Source organism: Phacochoerus africanus, chromosome 8 (genome assembly GCF_016906955.1).
Source record: "Phacochoerus africanus isolate WHEZ1 chromosome 8, ROS_Pafr_v1, whole genome shotgun sequence".
NCBI lineage: Eukaryota > Metazoa > Chordata > Mammalia > Artiodactyla > Suidae > Phacochoerus > Phacochoerus africanus.
The window spans coordinates 110,919,022-110,942,860 of record NC_062551.1 but is presented as its reverse complement, the minus strand read 5'-3'; the positions used below and the strand labels follow the sequence as shown (position 1 = coordinate 110,942,860).

General features: G+C 40.9%; 1 protein-coding gene across 1 annotated transcript; it reads left to right on the top strand.

Annotated features, from left to right (window-relative positions):
• The first annotated feature begins 5,169 nt into the window (after positions 1-5,169).
• On the top strand, positions 5,170-21,039 carry AQP4 (aquaporin 4). The gene is made up of 5 exons (XM_047794015.1): positions 5,170-5,324; positions 10,480-10,894; positions 12,044-12,208; positions 12,484-12,564; positions 17,182-21,039. Exons 1-5 carry the CDS (start codon positions 5,293-5,295, stop codon positions 17,458-17,460), a joined length of 972 nt encoding a protein of 323 aa, XP_047649971.1. The 5' UTR covers positions 5,170-5,292; the 3' UTR covers positions 17,461-21,039.
• The last annotated feature ends 2,800 nt before the right edge of the window (positions 21,040-23,839 follow it).

The window sequence follows — 23,839 nt, the reverse complement described above, 5'->3', positions numbered from 1 at the left end:
AGGAAGGAAGGCAGGAAGGAAGGAATGAAGGAAGGAAGGACGGAAGGACCGAGAGGAAGAAGGAAGAGGAAGGAAGGAAGGAAAAGGAAGGAAGGAAGGAAGGAAGGAAGGAGAAGGAAGGAAAGGAAAGGAAGAAGGAAAGAAAAGAAAGAAAGAAAGAAAGAAGAAGAAGAAAGGAAAGAAAGAAAGAAAGAAAGAAAGAACGAAAGAAAGACGAAAGAAAGAAGAAAGAAAGAAAAGGAAGAAGAAAGGAAGAAATAAGAAGAAGAGAAAGAAAGAAAAAGAAAAGAAAGAAAGAAAGAAAAGAAAGAAAGAAAGAAGAAAGGAAAGGAAAGAGGAAGAAAAGAAAGAAAGAAAGAAGAAGAAAGAGAAGAAAGGAAGAAAGAAAGAAGAAGAAAGAAAAGGAAAGAAAGAAAAGAAAGAAAAGAAAAGAGGAAAGAAGAAAAGAAGACGGAAGAAGGAAAAAAAAGGAAATGAAGAAAGAAAACGGAAGAAAAGGAAAAGGAAAAAGAAGACAAAGAAAAAAAGAAAAAAGAAAAGAAAAACGGAGAGAGAAATTAAAAAGGAAAGAAAGAAAGAAAAGAGAGAAAGGAAGGGAGGGAGGGAGGGAAGAAGAAGGAAGGAAGGAAGAAATTAAGAAAGAAAATATTCTCTTTCTAGTATTATTCTAAAAGTATTTTTTAAACTTCCTGGTTTTGGGGCCCACTCCTCCTGTCTGTTCCTTACACACAGAATTCTAAACATTATTATCTTTCTTAGTCTATTAGAAACATGAAGATTCTGAGCCTTTGGGTCTAGGTGATAATAATGACCAAAATGTTGATTTGGCTCTTAATACGTTCAAATTTAATTTGAATTTTGGCACTATTACCGCTACAGACTACACTTAGTTTATTGACCATTTCAAACACGTTGGTCCAACTCATTAGATCCCGAAGCTCTTTGCTTCCCAGAAAACTGATTTTTTCCACCGTGGATGTCTGAGCAGCCTTTAAAATGCCTGACCAAACCCTGGGTTGTCACAGTAGCTGGGTAAGAGATAAGGGGTAAGAAAAGCATCCAGTCATCCAACCACATTTCTGCTTTTTTGTCCAAGCTTCAGATGAAATACAGTCACTCAATAAAGTCCTTCTGTTTCTCCTTCCCTCCCCCCCTTTTCTCTCTGCCCATTCGCCTAGAGAGGGGAACCCTAAACCTTTTGGAACCCTGCCAGCAGCACCAAAAGAATCTCTTGACTATTTTCCCAGGGAATTCCTGCCTTAAATGTCAGCAGAGTACAGCTCTGCAGCCAAAGCAGAGTCCGCCTGGATCTGAGTCAAGGAAACGGTGGCTGCTCTAACTGAAGGGGAAAATCTGGCTCCTCGGGGCCCGGGGACAGGGGCTGTGATATAGCCATAGCTTCCACGTCCACTGGGGAGACCCAGGTTTTCTCTGATTCACCTCGTGGAGGAAGGGAAGCTAAGTCAAACTTTTGGGGGTTCCTTACTGGTTTTCTATTGCTATTTTTATTTGACTCTCTGGGAGGTGAACTCTGTTTCCTGAAACCACTCTGAATTACTATAACAATAAGGTAATTTTTCTCTGAAAAGGGAACAAAGCTCCACCCATGGAAGCCCTTTGCTGTGATGGCTGTGGTTGGGGTTGGGGTTGCCATGCTGTTGTTGTTTTGCTCATTTGTTAGTTTTTAAGGAACATACTGATTTAGAAGTGCTCTTGGGGGTGGGATGGGGGGGCGGGATTCATGTCCCTGAGATTCATGAAAAGCAAGTTAAGACTTGTGAGTTATGATTGAGTCCCCACCCCACTCCCCTCCACCCCTGCCCAGGGACACCTCCAGTCTCGCCCTGAGGTATAGCTGGCATTTTTAGGGTATTTGTGTTAGTCTCCCATCTCGGAACACAGGAAGGAATATTAAAAGGTCTGAGGTCCAGAGTGGGAAAGGAGTCCAAAATCCCAAAGATGTACATCAACACTAAAGGAAAACAGTAGGACGTAGCAGATTAAAACACTCAGGAGCAAAGTGCATCAATCAGCTGGTATTTGCCAAGGACTCTTGTCATTTTCGTTTACCCTTCCTTCATTTTTCTCTTATGTTACTGACCTACAACTTCACAAAGTTATTCAACTAATAACTCACAAGCTTGCCTAACATATAAGACTGATTTTATTTTATTTTTTGCTTCTTAGGGCCGCACCCAAGGCATTTGGAAGTTCCCAGGCTAGGGTTCCAATCGGAGCCACAGCCACAGGTCTACCCCACAGTCATAGCAATGAGGGATCCTTAACCCACTGAGTGAGGCTCGGGATCGAACCCGCATCCTCGTGGCTCCTGGTCGGGTTCATTAACCACTGAGCCACAAAGGGAACTCCATAAGACTGATTTTAAATCAATGTCCCAGGTTACTTACCTTTCCTTAAAGATCAGAGCATTATGCAAGAAGTTGAGATTTCATCAATAAATTTTTAGCCCATCTTTAAATGAATTCAGCCCTTTTAAGGTTACCAAAGGGGAAACAAAAATTAGATTCCAAAATCTCATTTGGCTCTAGGCCCAGGCCAGTTGAAGAGAGGTCAAGCTAGAAGTTACTACTTACATTCACAGAGCTCCCCTTCCTAGTACTGTTCCCACCATCGCCACAGGTACATTATAGCTGATTTCCTCTATTATCATTTCATGAGTGCATAGCTATAGACAATCCTATTGGAAGTTTCTGTCCCTAATTTAAAGAAAAGCCAGTGAAGCAAACAGTAATGGCAAGGGACTGACGAGTTGCAAGAAGATCAATAACACCATTTCAAATAGAGAAAGGATAATAAGTAAAACCCATTAAGAAAAACTACCTTGGGAGTTCCCTTTGTGGCTCAGGGGTTAACGAACCCAACTAGGATCCATGACAACTCGGGTTCGATCCCTGGCCTTGCTCAGTGGGTTAAAGATCTGGTGTGGCTGTGAGCTGTGGTGTAGGTCACAGACGCAGCTCAGATCCTGCATTGCTGTGGCTGTGGTGCAGGCCAGCAACTGTAGCTCCAATTTAACCCCTAGCCTGGGAACCTCCATATGCCACTGGTGCGGCCCTCCAAAGCAAAAACAGAAAAAGAACAACTACCTCTAGTAGGTGAAGGGTTAATCTCTGATCAATTTTAAGCCACTCTGCTGAGAGAACCAAGAAGTGTGAGCCAGTGCCAATTAGGGTGGCCTTTCCCTTGATGGGAACAGCCATCCCTTAGGAACCGGACTGTCAACACATTCTGCCAGGGCAGTGATCGGCCAGGCAGAAGAAAGGGAAAGGGTCTGAGAAACCGTGGTAACCAAGTTCTGCTGGCACTTTGTAAGATGGTGATGGGAACTGCCAAGGCCACGGAGGGAATGCTAATGAGCTGAGCACAATTTGCAAAGGGTGAACCTGCAAAAATGCCCCCCTTACCCCCTTGGGGACCAGCAGCCTTAGGAGTGCCACTTTTGGTGGGTACCTGAGGATGGGACCATGGCCCTCATTCTTGAGGAAGAATCTAAGCCTGGCAGCAGGATTTTTCCTTGAGTTTAAAGCCCTCACAAACACTTCTGACTCAATGTCAAAAGGTTCAAATTAAAGGAGAAAAAAAAACATTTGCACCTTAAAAAAAAAAATCTTATTCTAAAATCTGAATGGTAAACAGCTTTAAGCAGCAACATGAAATATTTTAAGTGCTCTTTGTGGGATTCACATAAATTCCCCCTTCCTCCCATCAGAATTTATCCTAACTTTAAGGGGGCATTTTTTGAGGGGGGCACATTGTGGGATCCCACAGCAGCTTGATGTGGGGTCTCAGTTCCCAGACCAAGGATTGAACCTGGAAAGCTCAGAATCCTAACCACTAGACCACCATGGAACTCCCCTAGGGGGCATATTTTTAAAAGGCTAAAACCCTGATGAACAGCCATCAATGTGCGGCCACATTCATAAGGATGTAAATTCAGGCTTTGTTATCTAAGAATGCTTGAAACAGAAAAAGTTCCTATGAAATTCACACTCAAAACTTTTAATTCCTCTTTTCAGTGTTTCCCAATTCTCAAGTACACAAACAGGACAAGAAAACAAAACTGTTTTCTTCTCTCTGCTATCTTTCTTTCTTGCCATACTTCATTCAGAGGAAAAAAAATATATATGGAATGAGATGATGGACTGAGAGGCAGGGTTCCCTAGGTAGATGTGAGTTATTATCACAGGTCTAATTGTTGGATTGAGTAGTGGGTTCAGAGATGTTCAACACCTTATTAAAAAGTGGTTAAAATGATACAATTATGATAAAATAAAAGGCCATTATGTACCCATAATAGCAGGTGTCAAACCCAAGGATTATGATTATTCCAAGTACCAGAGATCCATTTAAAGGAAGAAGAAAATTAATGAGATGGTGATGCAGGCACTAATTCTCAGATTTCCCCAAGTTCACCTAAGTCCTAAGACATGGCTGCCTTCATGGGCACACAACCCACACATTTAGAAGAGCCCCACACTGATTCATGTCCTACTGTTACAATCTTGAAATCCCTAATTGTTTTTGAACAAGGGGTCCTGCATTCATTTGCACAGGACCTCACAAGTGAGGCAGCCAGTCCTGTCTTTAGGTTTTTGGATATTGAGTTTACCTACCATTCCCAATAATTTTGTGCCCACCCAACCAACCACTATGTATTTAAAATTTTATACTTCTTACCCAACAATTGTTTTGAACATAATAGTCAAGTGAGACTCTACAGCAGTTTTATTCCCTGTTATCCAAACCAATGCTGCCCACACTACAAGGGACCTTCAGTATCCCACTCTGCTCAAAAAGCTGCTTGTCATATCAAAAACTTCCAACAGAACCCACTGGGTAATTTGCCACTCAGAAACAAATGCATCACAGCCTAATCTCAATTCATCTCAAATGCTGGATAGTGCAAACCTTATGCTCTAACGTTGCCCGACTTCACATACACCCATAACCCCCAAAAGGCAAATTCTCGGCGATTTTCTGGGGTGGGAGGCACTCCAATAAAGATTTGGGGAAATCATCATTTCCAAGGAGGACCAGCTAAAGAAACAAAATATGAGCCAGCGTTTTGTGTTCCTGAAATGCCTTGGGTCTAGAGTGATCAGGTAGAGAAAGTCATTTCAAGTTCAAATATAACAGCGATTGCCACATGGTGCAGAATCTTTCCACCCCTAGACTCCAAAAACCCAATCAGACAAGTGGCCGTAATCTGACTCCCAGCTCACTGGGAGCTGAGGGGCAGGCAATGAGCGTGGCACTCTGGCCAGGGGAGGCATGAGTGACAGACCCGCAGCCAGGCGGTGGGGGTAAGTCCTTTGCCTTAAGGGAACAATGCTTGGGGCCAAAAGATGAAACTCTGACTCTTTTTATTACAGATATGTGTGCCTCCTCAGGCAGAATCTAGAAGAAACTCTAGGGCAAGTGGGTGCTTCTTTCAGAGGTGGGTACTGGGCATATTCAGAAAAGAGGCAGAGAGAGGGCAGAAGAAATAGGATGCTTTGTGGCAAAATCCTTCATAGATTGGAGACCTGTGAAAGCACAAGAAAATGACCTTATGGAGGTAAAGCTCTCTGTAGTATTTTTCAGCAGAAAATTTACTCACCCAGGAGCCCAGCCATCCAGAAGTGGATCAGACTGGGTGTTCAGCTAGAAAGTAAGTGTCCCAGCTCAGTAGAACCCAGTCACATCAACAAACCCCCTTTGTTCTGAGGCAAAAGAAACAAAACAAATGGTGTTGATGCATTTCCAGGGAGTGTGAATACAGACCGGTAAATAATTAGAGCGGCTGTGAGAGACAGACGCTGGGGTGAGCCCTTGTCCAGCCAGAGGTATGTGTGGGCGGCCAGGGAATTTGGGGGTTCAGAGAAAACGAGCCTGGTCACTCTGTCCTGGAAAAAGATCTGATTTTGTGGGTTTTCAAAGAAAGCTAAATGCACGCTTAAGGAGTATATTTATCTGTTTGGGGCTGGGGGGGTTGGGGTATGGTGGTTTTTTCTTTTTCCTTTTTTTTTTAATTTGTCTGGCTGATGAAAGTTTGAAGCTGAGAGAGCAACTGAGCTTCATAGATTAGGTCTCTGGAGACTGAGGCCGATGTGCAGAGTGATCAGGAGAGGTGAGGGGAGACGGGTGCAGCAGGGAGGGGGCCTGTCCCCAAGGCCCGCCTCTCCCAGGATCCCTGTGCTACCGAATGGGACCTGCCTCGTCCTGCCCACCCCCAGCTTCCTTAGCTTCCCGCCTTATCCTCTTCCTTTTTCCCACTAAATCCGGCCACAGAGGACCCACACCTGACCTAGCATCTTGCCCTCTGCCATCCCGGCTACAGCACTGGGCTGCTGGTGAGTGCAGAGGCCACGCTTGTAACTTCTTTTTCCACTTGTGAGTTCCTCTCCTTTGGGGATACGGGTAATCTCTCTCCAGGGTACCCTCCCTGCTCTGCTCCAAGTGCTGCTTTTGTCTCTTCATTTTCTCTTCCTCTAGAGAGTCTGATGTCAGGATCCTCCCTATGGGGGGTTCCTAATTGCAGGATTCACTTAGAGATGTTCCCTGGGGCAGTGGACGCTGGGGACAGGATGGGCCAGTTCCTTCTGGAGCTATCTGGGCTCGGGCAGAAAATGGGTTTCTCTTCCCCACTCTGAAGCCAAACCCCATGCCAAACTGGGGGCTGAGTTGAGATCCTAAAGGTCAAGACAAAGTTGCCCTGGCCCTTGCTGGCACAGCGTTTCCCCACTGCTCTTGGGGACTGTAAGTGATGGGGAGGAAGCTTCCCCCCACCCCCAGCTCAGTAATGTGTCAAAGCTGCAATAATTCTAATTCGTTAACATAGGTGGCTTTCTTGCCTAACCCTTTTCACAGTCTCTGGGATGAGTCTTGCTGAATGCTCTTCTTGATTCTCTGCTCCCACCACTATCCAAGGCAAAGGTCTTGAATAATGGGGTAACAGAGGTAACTACCCCCAAGGGGAATCCTAGCCATTTCTTGCCAGAATGAGCCGTTGGCATTAATATCCTCAAACCCCATACCTTTTCGGCTCCGAAGATTCCCAAGACGTTAAAAAGAAAATAAGTGGGAGGAAGAGTCTTCCCTCCCAAAGGCTGCCTTGCTGCTCCTCACTTCCTCTCCCCCATCTCTCCCCCGCCCCCTCTCCCCACCCCCAAGAGCACACAAACTCCTCCAGGAAGAGGCATCAGCTGAAGTTAGAGAAGGCCATCAAGAAGACACTAGGTAAAAAACCGTCCTCCAGAGCCTTCTGCTCCGAGGACCACTGTCTCCCTGGCCACCCCCCCACACAACACCCCCTCCCCCCGCGCGCACACCTTTGTCCGCAACCTCGGCCAAAGCCGCGATCCCCCACAATGAGCGGGCAGGGAGCCAGAGGGGCTGCTGGCACACACTGGCCGCCAGGATCCCTTGGGGAGGTTTTGTCTGAGACGGGGGTGGGGTGGGGGGTGGTGGTAAAAGTCAGGGATGGCGAGTCAGGCCCAAGAAGGGAGGGTCCCTCAAGGCTGCAAAACACCGCGGAAACCAGGATGCACTTTCCAGGGCGAGGTGCCAGTGCCTGAGACCCCGGCAGACTGGCCGCTTCGTCCGTGCACCTGGTGCTGCCCAGAGGCCACCCCGCTCCCCGGCCAGGGGTGGCCACTCCCCGCCCTCTGAGAGGTGCTCCGGGTGCCCTGGGGCCCGCGGTTGACAGGTTGCTAAGTCCCCGCGCCGCCTCGGACCCCGGCGGACTCCCGGACTCCTCCCGCTGGCCGGGGAGAGCGCGGCAGCATCTCCGCCCAGTTCACGGTCCCAGCTCGGGCTTGGCCGGTCTCCACCACCCCTACCGGTCACCAGAAGTCCCCTCCCGCCAAAGGAATTCACCTTCTTGAAAGACAGCCTTCCAGGCCACCCCTTCATCCAGTCTCCACTGGGGTAGAGGACGGAGAGTCAGCTCTACAGATCCATTTTCAGAATGCCATTTGAACCATAAAGTGCAAAACTGGGGGAGGAAAAAAAAAAAAAAAAAAACCTCCCTTTTTATGGCTGCAGGTTCCAAATGTAAATGACATTGTTTTTTTTGTTTGTTTGTTTGTTTTTAGCAGTTTCTTTTTTTTTTTAATTTTCCCGCTGTACAGCAAGGGGGTCAGGTTATCCTTACATGTATACATTACAATTACATTTTTCCCCCAGCCTTTCTTCTGTTGCAACATGAGTATCTAGACAAAGTTCTCAATGCTATTCAGCAGGATCTCCTTGTAAATCTATTCTAAATTGTGTCTGATAAGCCCAAGCTCCCTATCCCTCCCACTCCCTCCCCCTCCCATCAGGCAGCCACAAGTCTCTTCTCCAAGTCCATGATTTTCTTTTCTGAGGAAATGTTCATTTGTGTTGGTTATTAGATTCCACTTATAAGTGATATCATCTGGTATTTGTCTTTGTCTTTCTGGCTCATTTCACTCAGGATGAGATTCTCTAGCTCCATCCATGCTGCTGCAAATGGCATTATGTCATTCTTTTTTATGGCTGAGGAGTATTCCATTGTGTATATATACCAGCTCTTCCGAATCCAATCATCTGTCGATGGACATTTGGGTTGTTTCCATGTCTTGGCTATTGTGAATAGTGCTGCAATGAACATGCGGGTGCACGTGTCTCTTTTAAGTAGAGTTTTGTCCGGATACATGCCCAAGAGTGGGATTGCGGGGTCATATGGAAGTTCTATGTATAGATTTCTAAGGTATCTCCAAACTGTTCTCCATAGTGGCTGTACCAGTTTCCATTCCCACCAACAGTGTAGGAGGGTTCCCTTTTCTCCACACCCGCTCCAGCACTTGTTATTTGTGGACTTATTAATGATGGCCATTCTGACTGGTGTGAGGTGATATCTCATGGTAGTTTTGATTTGCATTTCTCTTATAATCAGCGATGTTGAGCATTTTTTCATGTGTTTGTTGGCCATCTGTATATCTTCTTTGGAGAAATGTCTATTCAGGTCTTTGGCCCATTTTTCCATTGATTGATTGGCTTTTTTGCTGTTGGGTTGTATAAGTTGTTTATATATTCTAGAGATTAAGCCCTTGTCGGTTGCATCATTTGAAACTATTTTCTCCCATTCTGTAAGTTGTCTTTTTGTTTTCTTTTGGGTTTCCTTTGCTGTGCAAAAGCTTTTCAGTTTGATGAGGTCCCATGGGTTTATTTTTGCTCTCATTTCGATTGCTTTGGGAGACTGACCTGAGAAAATATTCATGATGTTGATGTCAGAGAGTGTTCTGCCTGTGTTTTCTTCTAGGAGTTTGATGGTGTCCTGTCGTGTGTTTAAGTCTTTCAGCCATTTTGAGTTTATTTGTGTGCATGGTGTGAGGGTGTGTTCTCGTTTCATTGCTTTGCATGCAGCTGTCCAGGTTTCCCAGCAATGCTTGCTGAATAGACTTTCTTTTTCCCATTTGATGTTCTTGCCTCCCTTGTCAAAGATTAATTGACCATAGGTGTCAGGGTTTATTTCTGGATTCTCTATTCTGTTCCATTGGTCTGTCTGTCTGTTTTGATACCAGTACCACACTGTTTTGATGACTGTGGCTTTGTAGTATTTCTTGAAGTCTGGGAGAGTTATGCCTCCTGCTTGGTTTTTGTTTCTCAGGATTGCTTTGGCGATTCTGGGTCTTTTGTTGTTCCGTATAAATGTTTGGATTGTTTGTTCTAGTTCTGTGAAAAATGTCCTGGGTCATTTGATAGGGATTGCATTGAATCTGTAGATTGCTTTGGGTAGTATGGCCATTTTTACAATATTGATTTTTCCAATCCAGGAACGTGGAATATCTTTCCATTTCTTTACATCTTCTTTGATTTCTTTGATTAAAGTTTTATAGTTCTCGGCATATAGGTCCTTTACCTCCTTGGTCAGGTGTATTCCGAGGTATTTGATTTTGTGAGGTGCAATTTTAAAAGGTATTATATTTTTGTATTCCTTTTCTAATATTTCATTGCTGGTATACAGAAATGCAACTGACTTCTGAGTGTTAATCTTATATCCTGCTACTTTGCTGAATTGATTAATCAGTTCAAGGAGTTTTGGGGTTGAGTCCTTAGGGTTTTCTATGTATAATATCATGCCAAATGTAAATGACATTGTTAATGTAAGAAGTACATTTATACCTAAAAACTGGTTGTGAGGGAATTAATTACAAGGTAAATATACTTTATTCTTCTTGAAGGATCTTGTTTTAGACATTTTCCCTTCTGAGACAATTTAGATTATTTTCCTGTGAAACTGGATGATTGTTGGATATTAAAGGGGATTAGAATAACCATCTCTTGACTGTTCATTAAGGAGATAATTAAGTAAGTAAAGAGGTTTTCCAGAAGCATTCTTTTTTGGATGCAAATACCCTTTACGGGTTCTCCCCACCTCCCACCAGCCTGGACACCTTCACCTCAAAGCATAAGGTTTGGTAGCTTCTGATGCCCATTTGTTTTGCTTTTCAGGAAGTGTGGACCTCTGTGTAGAAGAGAGACTATCATGGTGGCCTTCAAAGGGGTCTGGACTCAAGCTTTCTGGAAGGCAGTCACTGCGGAATTTCTGGCTATGCTTATCTTTGTCCTCCTCAGCCTAGGATCCACCATCAACTGGGGTGGAGCAGAAAAGCCCCTACCTGTTGATATGGTTCTCATCTCCCTTTGCTTTGGACTCAGCATTGCAACGATGGTACAGTGTTTCGGCCACATCAGTGGCGGCCACATCAACCCTGCTGTCACGGTGGCCATGGTGTGCACCAGGAAGATTAGCATCGCCAAGTCAGTCTTTTACATCGCAGCCCAGTGCCTGGGTGCCATCATTGGAGCCGGGATTCTCTACCTGGTCACCCCTCCCAGTGTGGTGGGGGGCTTGGGGGTCACCACGGTACCATCTTTAGCTCTTGTTTTCTAACTAGGACTCCAGGCTTCTTATAGGCTACTAAAGGACACCCTGCTGGCCTCAAAGACCTCCCTAAAATTTTCTAATTTATTCCCAGGGAATGTCTGATGATTCTTGAGAGGGTTGAAAACTGATTCCAGCCACCCTGAATAGATCATGTGAAATCATTACTTGATATTGAGTGACTTGAGTACTGCTAAGCCTGGGTAGCACCAAAATTGTATTGGTTTTTTTCCTCTCTCTCTCTGTCCCAGGGGCTATACTGACTATATATTTAACTTAAGGCATTTTTATTGCAAGTATTTGTTGGTTCACTAGCAGAAGGAACAATTTTGTTTCTTATCATGCACATGAGGTTTAAATGATCTATATATATCAAGGGTCACACTTAAAAAAGTAAATTGGGAGTTTCTGTCATGGTGCAGCAGAAACGAATCCGACTAGGAACCATGAGGTTGTGGGTTCGATCCCTGGTCTTGTTCAGTGGGTTAAGGATCCGGTGTTGCCATGAGCTGTAGTGTAGGTTGCAGACGAGGCTCTGATCTGGCATTGCTGTGGCTGTGGCTTAGGCCAGCAGCTGTAGCTCCGATTGGACCCCTAGCCTGGAAACCTCCATATGCTGAGACTGCAGCCCTAAAAAGCCGAAAAAAAAAAAAAGTAAATTGGCATTTGATCCCAGTTTTGTACTTTGCTGATTAGGAATATCATTTGATAGCTCAGCACCAGGGTTGATTAAAAAACTACACACAGTTTAAATTTTAATTGAAATATATATTAATTAAATCTAATTAAAGGACTTAATCATTGCCTTATAAAATTACAAGACCCTCGAGAAACTCTTTTATAAGTTAAATGCAGCAGTGGCATATTTTGCTTTCTTTGTAGAAAAAGACATTCACCACAAACTCCCGCTTGGTCATTGTAAGAGTAACTAATTACCTGTGTTGGCCCAAAAAATGAGTAGAATTTATTTTTTCTGGGTTTTTTTTGCGGGGGAGAGTCTCAGTTGGAGTGGGATAAAAGACTCAAACTAACCATCAATTTTTACAGGGATAAAATGTGCCTTTCGCAATGATATGTCATCAGAAAGTGTTCTCCTGCCTTAATGCTGATGGAGTATTTTTCTCTTTCTAGGTTCATGGAAATCTTAGCGCTGGTCACGGTCTCCTGGTAGAGTTGATAATCACATTTCAGTTGGTGTTTACTATTTTTGCCAGCTGTGATTCCAAACGGACTGATGTCACTGGTTCAATAGCTTTAGCAATTGGATTTTCTGTTGCAATTGGACATTTATTTGCAGTAAGTTTCCAAGTCCATTTAAATAATTGATCCATGTCACCCTAGAGCTGGCCTGAAGAGGTTGTGTATCACAGTTGTAGTTCTTTAGTATCCAGCCTTGTCTGTCCATTTTACGTGATTATTTGGCTAACTGTGTGATGAGACTGTTGACCTGGCTGCTAACATCTGACAGTTCCTCTAACTGACTTGGTAAATGGTAGCAAATTGCAGTGAAGAATAACCTGCCTGTAGCCCTGTCTCAACAATGTCTGAAGTTGTGTTCTTTTTCCCTATAGATCAATTACACCGGTGCCAGTATGAACCCTGCCCGATCCTTTGGACCTGCAGTTATCATGGGAAATTGGGAAAACCACTGGGTAACCATCATGTTCATTGTCCCTGTTTTCATCCCATAGAGCTCTTTTTTTTTTTTTTTTTTTTTTAAATGGCCACACCTTCAGCATCTGGAATTTCCCAGGCCAGGAATTGAATCTGCTGAATCCTTTAACCCACTGCAAGGGCCAGGATTGAACCTGCGCCTCTGCAGCAACCTGAGCCATTGCACCACAGCAGGAACTCCTAAAGCCCTTTTTTCCCCATTATTTTGCTCACTAGTTTCTCTTCCTCCAAACTTTGACACTCATCCTCCACTTGATTACATTTTTCATAAAACTAGGAAGAGAGTAGCACTTATCTGCTGCAAAACATCTCATCTCATATCTGTTCTGGGCCTTCAGTGATAGTCTTTTCTTAAGCACTTTTTTAAGCACATCTCATCTCATATCTGTTCCTGGGCACTGTATCTGAAAGACTTCGGCAGGACAGATTATACATGGAAGTTGCCTATCTGGAACAAGTTAAAATCAGGGTGGGGAAGTGAATATGGTATCTAAAGAATTAAAACTAAATAATTCCCAGCAATAATAGAAAATATTCTTCCAGAAAAGAAGAAAAAAAAGAAAAGAAAGAGAAATGCTTAAAAGCAGTACCCATAGCAAAAATATTTACCTTTTTTATTTACAGAAGCATGAACCCAATTAATAGTATGCAAATTGGAAGTATTTGAACTGCAGATGGTGAGAAAAAAAATAGTGCAAATGCTTATGCTATTATCCCCATAACTGTAGCTGGAAAAATAAATGACTTTCAGAAAAGACACATTTCTTGGTCGCATGCCTACCCTTCTTATTAATGTGGGACAGCGCTTCCAGAGAGCAGTAGTATGTTTCTAAAACCACGATCAATTTCTTTTCCACTGTTTCCTACCAAAAACGAAATTTAAATCCCTTGATAAATACCATGGCAGTTTTAAAGTCCTCTTATACACTACCTTACAATAATCAATTAAAAGATTAGATGTATGTCAAACAGATTAAAATGGGGCTAACTTTTTTTTTCTTTCTATGTTATAAATGCTATGTTATACCTTTTATTTTTAATTCATGAATGTAAGAATATGTCATTTATGGAGTTTTTTAAAGTTTTTTGTTTGTTTTATTTTGTTGCTTTCTAGGGCCGCACCCACGGCGTATGGAGGTTCCCAGGCTAGGGGTCGAATCAGAGCTACAGCTGCTGGCCTACACCACAGCCACAGCAACGCAGGATCCGAGCTGCATCTGCGACCTACTCCACAGCTTACAGCAATACCAGATCCTTAACCTACTGAGCTAGGCCAGGGATCAAACCTGCATCCTCATGGATCCTAGTCAGGTTCATTAACTGCTGAGCCACAAAGGGAACTCCCTTAGGGTTTTTTTAAATTGAAGTATAGTTGATTTACAAGGTTGTGTTAGTTTCAGGTATACAGCTAAGTGATTCGGATATATATAGATATATATTATCTATCTACCTACCTATCTATCTATTCTTTCTCAGGTTCTTTTCCGTTATAGGTGTCATTATGGTTTCACTCATGCACACAGTGGTTACTGACTCAGTCACACTCACTCAACCACTATGTACCTTGCAAAGGAGGAGATATTGCCCCACTGTTATGTGCATTCACTTCTGAGAAACATGTACCAAGTTTTTATAAGTAATCTATACCATTAGATAACAATATAAGTGGCGTTCCTGTCGTGGCTCAGTGGTTAGCGAATCCGACTAGGAACCATGAGGTTGCGGGTTCGATCCCTGGCCTAGCTCAGTGGGTTAAGGATCCGGCATTGCCGTGAGCTGTGGTGTGGGTTGCAGATGCAGCTCAGATCCCGTGTTGCTGTGGCTCTGGCATAGGCCGGTGGCTACAGCTTCGATTCGACCCCTAGCCTGGGAACCTCCATATGCCACAGGAGCGACCCTCAAAAAGGCAAAAAGACAAAAAAAATAAAATAAAAAATTTTAAAAAATAACAATATGAGTGATCAAAAACAAGATTTTGGAACCAGCCATGTAACAACTTAGGCAACAATACCATCCATGAGATTGTTTTTTTTCCACTGATATTTCCATTTATGCCTCAAAAGATTTGTCACATCAACAAGAATGGAAATTTTTAATGGGCAGTATATATAGATCTTATGATAAAAGTCCAACTTTTAGTTCAACTACACATTCAAACAATTTTTGTAATTAAAATTTAGAAAAAAATGTCAACTTTTAATCCACGAGGACTTCAAAATGTGGGTGAAATATATGTTTTTTTTTCCCAAGGGAGGCTTAATTTTTATTTGTATTTATATTTATTTATTGTATTTTGAGAGCCACACCCACGGCATATGGAGGTTCCCAGGCTAGGGGTTGAATCAGAGCTATAGCCGCTGGCCTACACCACAGCCACAGCAACGCTGGATCCTTAACCCACTGAGCAAGGCCAGGGATTGAACCTGTATCTTCATGGATGCTAGTAAGATTCTTTTCACTGAGCCACAACAGGAACTCCGAAAATATATGTTTTCAATAATTACTTGTGAGTTGTGGTAAACTAGCTAAAATTTAAATAGCAAGAAAAGGTTTCGTTTGTTGACTGAATGAAAGGTTTCCCCTTGCTGCTATTTTATAACAGACTTAATGAATGTTCGTTTTGTAGCAATGATTGTGTGAAATGAACAACTAATTTAAAGTATATCTGTAGATCAATAGACTAGAAATAACAATGAGATATTAATGAAGAATTTTGTGTGTAGGGAAATAACATTTTTTAGTCTTCTTTATACTTTTCTGGATTTTCTATATTTTTAGCCATAAAAATTCTTTACCTTTATGAATTTTAAAAGGACGTTATGACCTTGGGAATAGCAACTTAAAACTGAGATTTGTTTATTTTTAAGAGTATGCTGCTAAGTGTCCTCTTCATAAGTATTTTGGGGGAAATGTCTTAATTATTTAGCAGTCTTTTTTCTCCCTTGCCGGATTTGTAGCTCCTGGAATAGAAAACATACCTAATGAGATATTACCAAAGGAACAAAGAGCAAAGACATTTAGAGGAGGGCTCTCTTTTTGCCTTTGAAAGGGCATAGAGAAGGTAAATTCTCACGTGGTTTCTTTCATGTTCAAGATAAAGAACTTGGTTCTTGTGCCACTCTATATCAACAATTTCCCTGTTAAGTATATGTGTTCAGCTTCAGCTTAAAGTTTGAATTTTCTTTAGATTTTGCACTGAGGATGCTAAGTGAGCTCAATTTCCAGAGAATGTTTTAAGCTGGAAGCATTCATCAGATTTTTTTTTTTTTTTTTTTTTTTTTTTACCAAATGAGAGAAGTGTAGCAATGGAAAATAGAGAGATTCGAAATCAGACAGACTTGAAATCCCAGCTCAACCACCTGCTAAGCATGACATTTTAAGCAAGCCTCAGAGTGTCCATTTTCTTACCCAGAAAATGGGGTACTAATGATATCTACCTTAAAGGTCATTGTTGGAATTAAATGAGTTAATACAAGAAGAGTACTGTGTACAAGCTAGTTCAGAGAGTGTCCAAAAAGCAGGGTTTCTCTTGCTCAAGTTTATCTATTGAATGAATGTCTAGTATTTTTCAGCCTTTAAAGCACACGGTGAAGTTTATCCAAACTCAAAACTTAGTTTATTCTAGACACATAAGTGATTTGATTAAAAAAAAAAAAAAAACAACCAACTTCCAGATATTGAATTAAAATCCTATGGAATGGCTAATCCTGAACTAACCATCATTCATAAACTCAGGACAGAGTTTTCCACCAAGTCGTCAGTGTAAGAAACCATGAGGATAAAAACGCTCAGCAAGAAGATTAAAAGGCTGATCTTGAGGTTTTCTCTCAAGTCAAAGCAACAAATTTTAGAGAGAAAAGCATGTAACATAAGAAAAGCGACTTCTAGCCAGCCTAGTCCTATGTATCTTTAAATTGTCTAGGAAACATGGAATGGAGCAGGTTATTATGAAACTGGAACTAAGTACTTTACAAGTATTATTTCAGTATAATCCTGACAACCCATGAGGTACGTATTATTATAATCCCTAATTTTCAGACGAGGAAATTAAGGTTTAGGAAGTTAGGCAAGAAATGTAAACAGTCACAAAATTGCTAAGTGGTAGAGCTGGGATTCCATTTATCATGCTGTACTGAATAATTAAAGCCCCACATGATACAATCAGTACTATGATTGTGATTACGCAGGAAACCAACGTAAGATGGCAATATTAAGAAAATAAGTACTCTCCAGAATTTCTTTTTTTTTTTTTCTATTTTAGTTGAAGCAGTCTTAGTGTCTTCTCAATTTATAGTACCACCAAAGAGGAGCTATCTTTACTTTAAGGATTATCAGAAAATGGAAAGAACATAATTAGTGGATGCAGGAGAAGCAAAAAGGAAATAGTCTTATTTTCTGTTCAAATGTTACTTAGTAATGTATGGATCTCTGATGTAGATTTAATGTATTTTCTTATTTTCTTTCCAATTCTCTCTTTTTTTTTCATGACACATTTGCTGTCTTAATTTAAACCAGCTAAGTTCTATATTCATGCATGGTTCAAAGGAATAGTTTTACTCTACTTACACTCTATAACTCTTCCATCTTTCCCCCAGATATATTGGGTTGGACCAATAATAGGAGCTGTCCTTGCCGGCAGCCTTTATGAGTATGTCTTCTGTCCAGATGTTGAACTCAAACGTCGTTTCAAAGAAGCCTTCAGCAAAGCTAGCCAACAAACAAAAGGGAGCTACATGGAGGTGGATGACAACAGAAGTCAGGTTGAGACCGAGGACTTGATTCTAAAACCTGGAGTGGTACACGTGATCGATATTGACCGGGGTGAGGAGAAGAAGGGGAAAGACCCATCTGGAGAGGTGTTATCTTCAGTATGACTAGAAGAGAGCACTGAAAGCAGACAGGAGCCCCCAGAACTGTCCTCAGATTTCCTTCCACCCATTAAGGAAACAGATTTGTTATAAATTAGACATGTGCAGGTTTGTCGTTTCATGTCATATTACTCAGTCTAGACAGTAAATATTTCATTATTTACCAAGGAGGAATGGAAGAAACCTATCGTGAATTTCAGATCTCTAAAAAAATCTTTTTGATGTATCCCCAGAGCAAATATGTATCTAATTTATCTATTTGCTATTCGTTAATAATCCATTTAAAACGCGTGTCAAGATTTTGTAAAACCTTGTCTGACTGAGTTTACAGGCATGCCTATCAGTTTATTTCTCCTCTACCATGAAATCATTGTGGGCAATCCTCATTTAAGTATTTATTTTGTTAAATCAAGTTTATCAATGGCAAAAGACAATACGTCAGAGAGTCGTGCATATTCAAGAAAAAAATATAACCTGTTCTTTTACAAATAATCCCTTATGCATAAACTGCCTTGGCAACAAGAATATTAACAAGAGTCATTGCTAATGAATTGTTTTCATTTATATTTCAAATACCCAACAACCAACCCAAACTTCAATTCATAATATTCCTTCCTCCTCCTTAATGCCTAAGGTAATATGGAACTAAAGCCCAAAAATTCGAAGAATGTTCAGGGATCACCTAATAAAATATCCAAATCCTAAGTCGCCTATTCAGATTCAAGACAAACAGACTTATAAGATCTTATAGGGGTGGATGGAAATCTGTCATCATACAAAACTCACAAGGAAAAAGGAAATCTGTACACTGGTTTCGATAGTTGATCTGTTTTCAGTGCGCATCCTCAAATAACACCGCATGTTAACAATCTAAACTCTTAACCACTTAACCTTTTGCATATATTTTTTTAATTTATTGGCAAAACTGGGGATTTTGTTGGTTATCTATATTTAAACATTAGCTGAGACATATTTTTGATAACAAGAGCATAACTAGTCAAGTCCTAACTTTTTGTTAATTATTAAGTTCTGCTCGTTCTAGAAGGTGTAAACTGGTCCTGCCAGTCCCAGTCGCTGCTACTCTCCCACTTCTCATGACATTTATTGATAATCTTCATTGTGCATGCAATGATATTTTAATGAATTAAAGTACATGAGAGATAAGAAACAACATGATTACGAAATAAAAGGTTGAGGACATCAAAATATTCTGTATTCAAAGCTGAGTGGATGACCAATCCTTCACGTATAGAGAGATACTGTACGTAACCCAACATGTTTTTCAAGTGTTTTGATTACTGACTCGTTTGTCAAAATAGCCTGTTTTTGTTTGTTTGAAGTTTGTTTGTTTGTTTCTTTTCCTCTACTGCTTTGCCTTATGTCAGTAAAATGGTGTCTGGAAACCCCAGTTTCTATCATCTTAACTGTCTAGTCTAGCTTTTATCATAGATAAAGAGCTGCAAAAGTCAATTTCACTAAACAAAAACTAGTAATAAAGCAAAAACCTAGCACTGCAAAGAGTGGTTTGTCAATAGCTGATAATCAGGGGCTTTCTTCTCCCACTCACAGTTGTGACCGGGTGCCACTTTTTAGTGTTAATGGCAATTTTGTGTCTGGGGCAGTGAGATAATAGACCACTATTAAATCTGATTCTCTTCGGTGCTAGGAAAGTCATGCACAAGGTTCCTAGAGAGACGTCACATCACTGTAGTGCACTGGCATCTTTTAGGGAAAGGACTTAAATCCCAGGCCCTCTTTTCCGAGGCATGGCTCACCATACCCTCCACCACTGATGCACGTTGCTGCCTGTTTAAGGCAGCATCTCTAGAAACTAAGTGCATTTCTAAGGATGGATGATGCCCACCTGTTCAAATGTTTGCACAATATACCACCAAGGGCTTAGAACTGAGGTGATTCCACTCAAAAGAGAATGCTACCAACCATCAGCAACGTGTCCGTTCAAAAATAAGGTAGGTTGACAAGGAAAGAATGAAATGTTTTCTGAATACATCTACAGTTTACTGGCTTATGATCATTTTTATTCAGCCATATGGTTTACTTCTAACACACTCACTTTTACACTTACTTCCAAGTAAAGCATTCAATAAGTTAGTGCTGAAAAAAAAACAAACCATGAATGATGTTTTTGTCATTCATTTTGCAGCAATAAGCAGAGTACCTGGCACATAGTAGGTATTTAAAACAGGTATGTTAGTTTAAGAAAATACAGACAAATTTTATTTGGGATTGAAGATTATAAATGATTTTCTTTTAATCTTTATTTTGCTCAAGAGTTAATAAAAGCATGAGTGCAAGGACGACTAAGGGAAGGCAATATGAATGTAAAAGCCGTAAAATACATTTTTGCATTCTACTCTTTTAGGGGCATGCAGCCAACGAATGCTTTTGCACTTTTCTTTCCCCGCATATGAGACAACATATTTTGTATTTCACTCAAGGCTCTGCCAGTAAAAAGTAATGAAATTGTACCTTTCTAATGACATCTATGCAGCAGGGGTCTATTGCCTTGTGGATGGTACCAAATTATCCAAGTGTATTAGGAGACTGGGGCTTTTTCCTTTAATCCCTTCTTATTAATGAAGTGCATCGTGCAGCTCCCAGGAGAGGGCTGCTGACAGATATACAGAAAAGAGATCAGAGAGAAAAAACTGGAAGGACATAAATGAATTATACCCAGCCAGGAAACGATGCCATCTCTTCCCTAAGGAAAAGCACAACAAGCGCCCCCAAATTGTAAAGTGGTCCCTACCCTGCACATGTATATAGTTCATCCAAAGAGTACAAAGGGTAAGAGTCATTTTTTAAGTTTTTGGGGCTTTCTTAAAATTGGGAAAAGTAGGGGGCTCAGAATTTGTATGTATGTATGTTTTCATTATAGAAGACATTTTCATCTCAACTTTTACAGTAGAAGGAGGGTTTTTTTTTTTGGTATTTAAATAATTGCTTAAACATAAGATTCCTACACTTTGTTTCTGTTGTTTGATGTTTTTCATAAATTCTTCTACTTTTCTGTCTTCCGATCCTTTACCTAATGCAGTTGGCTGGTGTTGGCTTAAACTGTGGCTCAGTCTTGAAGATTTTAGAAATATTTTGATAACATGTATGATGGAATGAAGCTATTTCGTTATTGGAGGTATGATTCCAAATAGAACAGAGTATTCTTCTTAGGCCATGAAACCAGGCAACTGACTTAGTGGTTTAAACTCAATAATGAACCAAAAAAATTCCAAAATAGAAGAGCAAATTCAAATGCTAGAATCGATCCCAGCAAAGCTGTTTGTTGCAGCCTGTTGACACTGTTCCCACATGGTATGAACATTTGATACAGAAATTGCCTTTGTGACAGCTGAGAATGACAGTGCGAGCCTAATAGACAAACTTACCAAGCAACAGAGAGCCAATATAAATTCTCATCATAAACACTATAGAATATGCAAATCCAGAATAATTTACGCCTGAAAGTAATTCTGTCTTTCATAATACGTTTATGGCATCAAAGTTATTAGGAAGATGTATTTACTACCTGGAAAGTATAATGTAATAAAACTCACTCTCTTAACCACAGATTGTGTGCATTTGCGTTGGTTTTTATTTTACAGATCCCCCAAAACAGCAGTAGCTTTTGAAACCCATAATTCTCTAAAATACATAGAAGACATTTAATTCAGGGCTAAAAAACTGTGGCCACTCATTTTGGCAAATGACAATAGCCTATGAAAATACATATCAAATAAACATCTACATGTACAATAAATATTCAACTTAAGAACATTTATAGTGTTACCCATGCATATTAAAATCCAAAAGCTAAAAAATATGCTGACTTTATATTACCCATCAGAATGTATTTCAAGATTCTCTTTGGGATTAATTAAATAAACATGCATTTTTTTGAAACTATATAAACAATTGTTTATCATTTTTATGACTCAAATCACAATAAAATTGTAATTCATGATAAACTGGTGAGAATAAACTGAACATATGGTTATATTCAAAATTATTTATTAACTGAAATGTTATTCCAATGTTTGAGCTAATGTTAAAGGCGATTGAAATTATAACGTCTAATATTTAGAATAATCTATTAAAGTAGCAGCATTGTGGTTGATTTCCATGAATTATGTTGTATCTCGTATTACTAAGCTTGTGCAAATAAACTGTTCAATGTTTTGAAAGGTAAACTTTGCGTTTGATGACTTCAAAAATTCATCCATAGCTCTTGCAAGTTCTATGCTAAGAGTGTCGTTTAGAGTGACCAGAAGGTTTGGATATTTGAGTACAATCAACAGCAAATGAAATGGTGGTAAAAGCCATAGAATAAAATGTATTTTTGAGAGCCTGCAGAGTACACACGGTGGTAGGCCCTGATGTAGACAGTGAAAATTGTGTTTTCATGGGCTTAATTCTAAATGTCCACATCTATGCAAAATAGACTGTTGAATATTGGCTATCATTATCGAGTCGTGAAGACTTAACTGTGAGTCAGATGAGGCTAGTATCGCTAAATATGATCCATCCTTAGGGCATTTGGCAAATTCTGCCTACCCAGATGGATAACATAGGCTCAATGAGTACTGGTTTACTCCCTTGGGTTCTTGGTTGGAACCTCTCAATTTTGAGAAGTTACAGACCTGCAGGAAAGGACTGAAGACAGTCATTTATGTAACAAGCAACCCAAAGGAAGAGTGATGAATGATGCCTTAGGAAACCACTGGATGTGTACCTCTCTTATTGCATTTGTCACATTGTAGTGAAATCATTTGTGTAGGTGTCTGTCTCCCTTACTAGGCTTTAAACTCCTTAAAGGCTAAGACTGTGTCTTATTTATTCTGTATCCTCCACTCTCAGCACTGAGAACGAGGCTTGACATTTCACTCAGTAAATGCCTGTTGCATAAATAAATGAAGAACTTAAAAAATATTTCACAATCATTAGGAAATACCACAAAGCACTAGACCTCAATCTAGTTGATTTTTGCTGGACAGGTGTGTGTAAAATATTTGAATGCTTATAATTCCAGTCAGGAGCCCAAAATTTGCTCACACACTAAAGAAAATAAAAGGGAAAATGAAACACTAATTAGATTTCTAAAATTTATACCTAATGTATAAGCAACGAGACATGTTTTCATTGTTATATTTATACGATGGCCAGATGTTAGATGAAATTTAGCTCAATGAGTATTTCAGCAAGAAAAGTATTTTAACAAGCATGGGAAGCTAGAGAATAAATGTCAGCCTGGTTTTAGATAATTATCCTGCTTGGAAACTGTCCAAAACAATATGTTACCTGAATTAGTTATTATTTTTCAGTTTTTTTCTACCTCTTCACTCCTCAGGTTTAAGGAGGATAATAAAGATCTTAAAAAGCTGAGTTCTGGAGTTCCCATCATGGCTCAGTGGTTGATGACCCCAGACTAGCATCCAGGAGGATGAAGGTTCAATCCCTGGCCTCGCTCAGTGGGCTGAGGATCTGGCATCGCCATGAGCTACGGTGTAGGTCACAGACGCGGCTCAGATCTGGCGTCGCTGTGGCTGTGGTGTAGGCCAGCAGCTACAGCTCCAATTTGACCCCTGCCTGGGTACCTCCATATGCTGCAGGTGTGGCCCTCAAAAAAAAAAAGACAACAACAATTTAAAAAAAAAAAAAAAGCTGAGTTCTGCTCCCTCAACAGATTCAAAAATCTCTAAGAAACAAACCGTGTCCACGATGTTTGCAACCTTTGTCCATGGCACAGTGATAGCATGTAGCTAGTGCTCAATTAATGGATGGTTGGATGGGTGGATAGGTGGGTGGATGGATGCATGGATGGATGCACGGATGGATGCATGGATGGAAGAAGCTCTCCAATCTAGAAGAAGTAAACTAATCTGTGAACAGATGGAAATCGTGCCCTGCACACTTCTTCCCTTATTAAAGTGTTGGCCAAGGATCAGAATGATAGAGGAGGAATGCACAGTTCAGAAAAATTATCAATATGAGTATATGTAGGGCTTTAGAGTTTATAAATATTAGTCTCAATTAGTTAACCTTCAAAGCTCATCGTGAGGCAAGCATTACTATCATTCTCTTTCCCAAAGATGAGGAAACCAGGTGTTAAAGAAAAATTAAGTAAATTACTGGGACTATACCTAGTGCTAAAGCAAAAATTGGAACCCAGGATTTCCCGTCGTGGTGCAGTGGTTAACGAATCCGACTAGGAACCATGAGGTTGCGGGTTCGGTCCCTGCCCTTGGTCAGTGGGTTAACGATCTGGCGTTGCCATGAGCGGTGGTGTAGGTTGCAGACGCGGCTCGGATCCCGAGTTGCTGTGGCTCTGGCGTAGGCCGGTGGCTACAGCCTCGATTCGACCCCTAGCCTG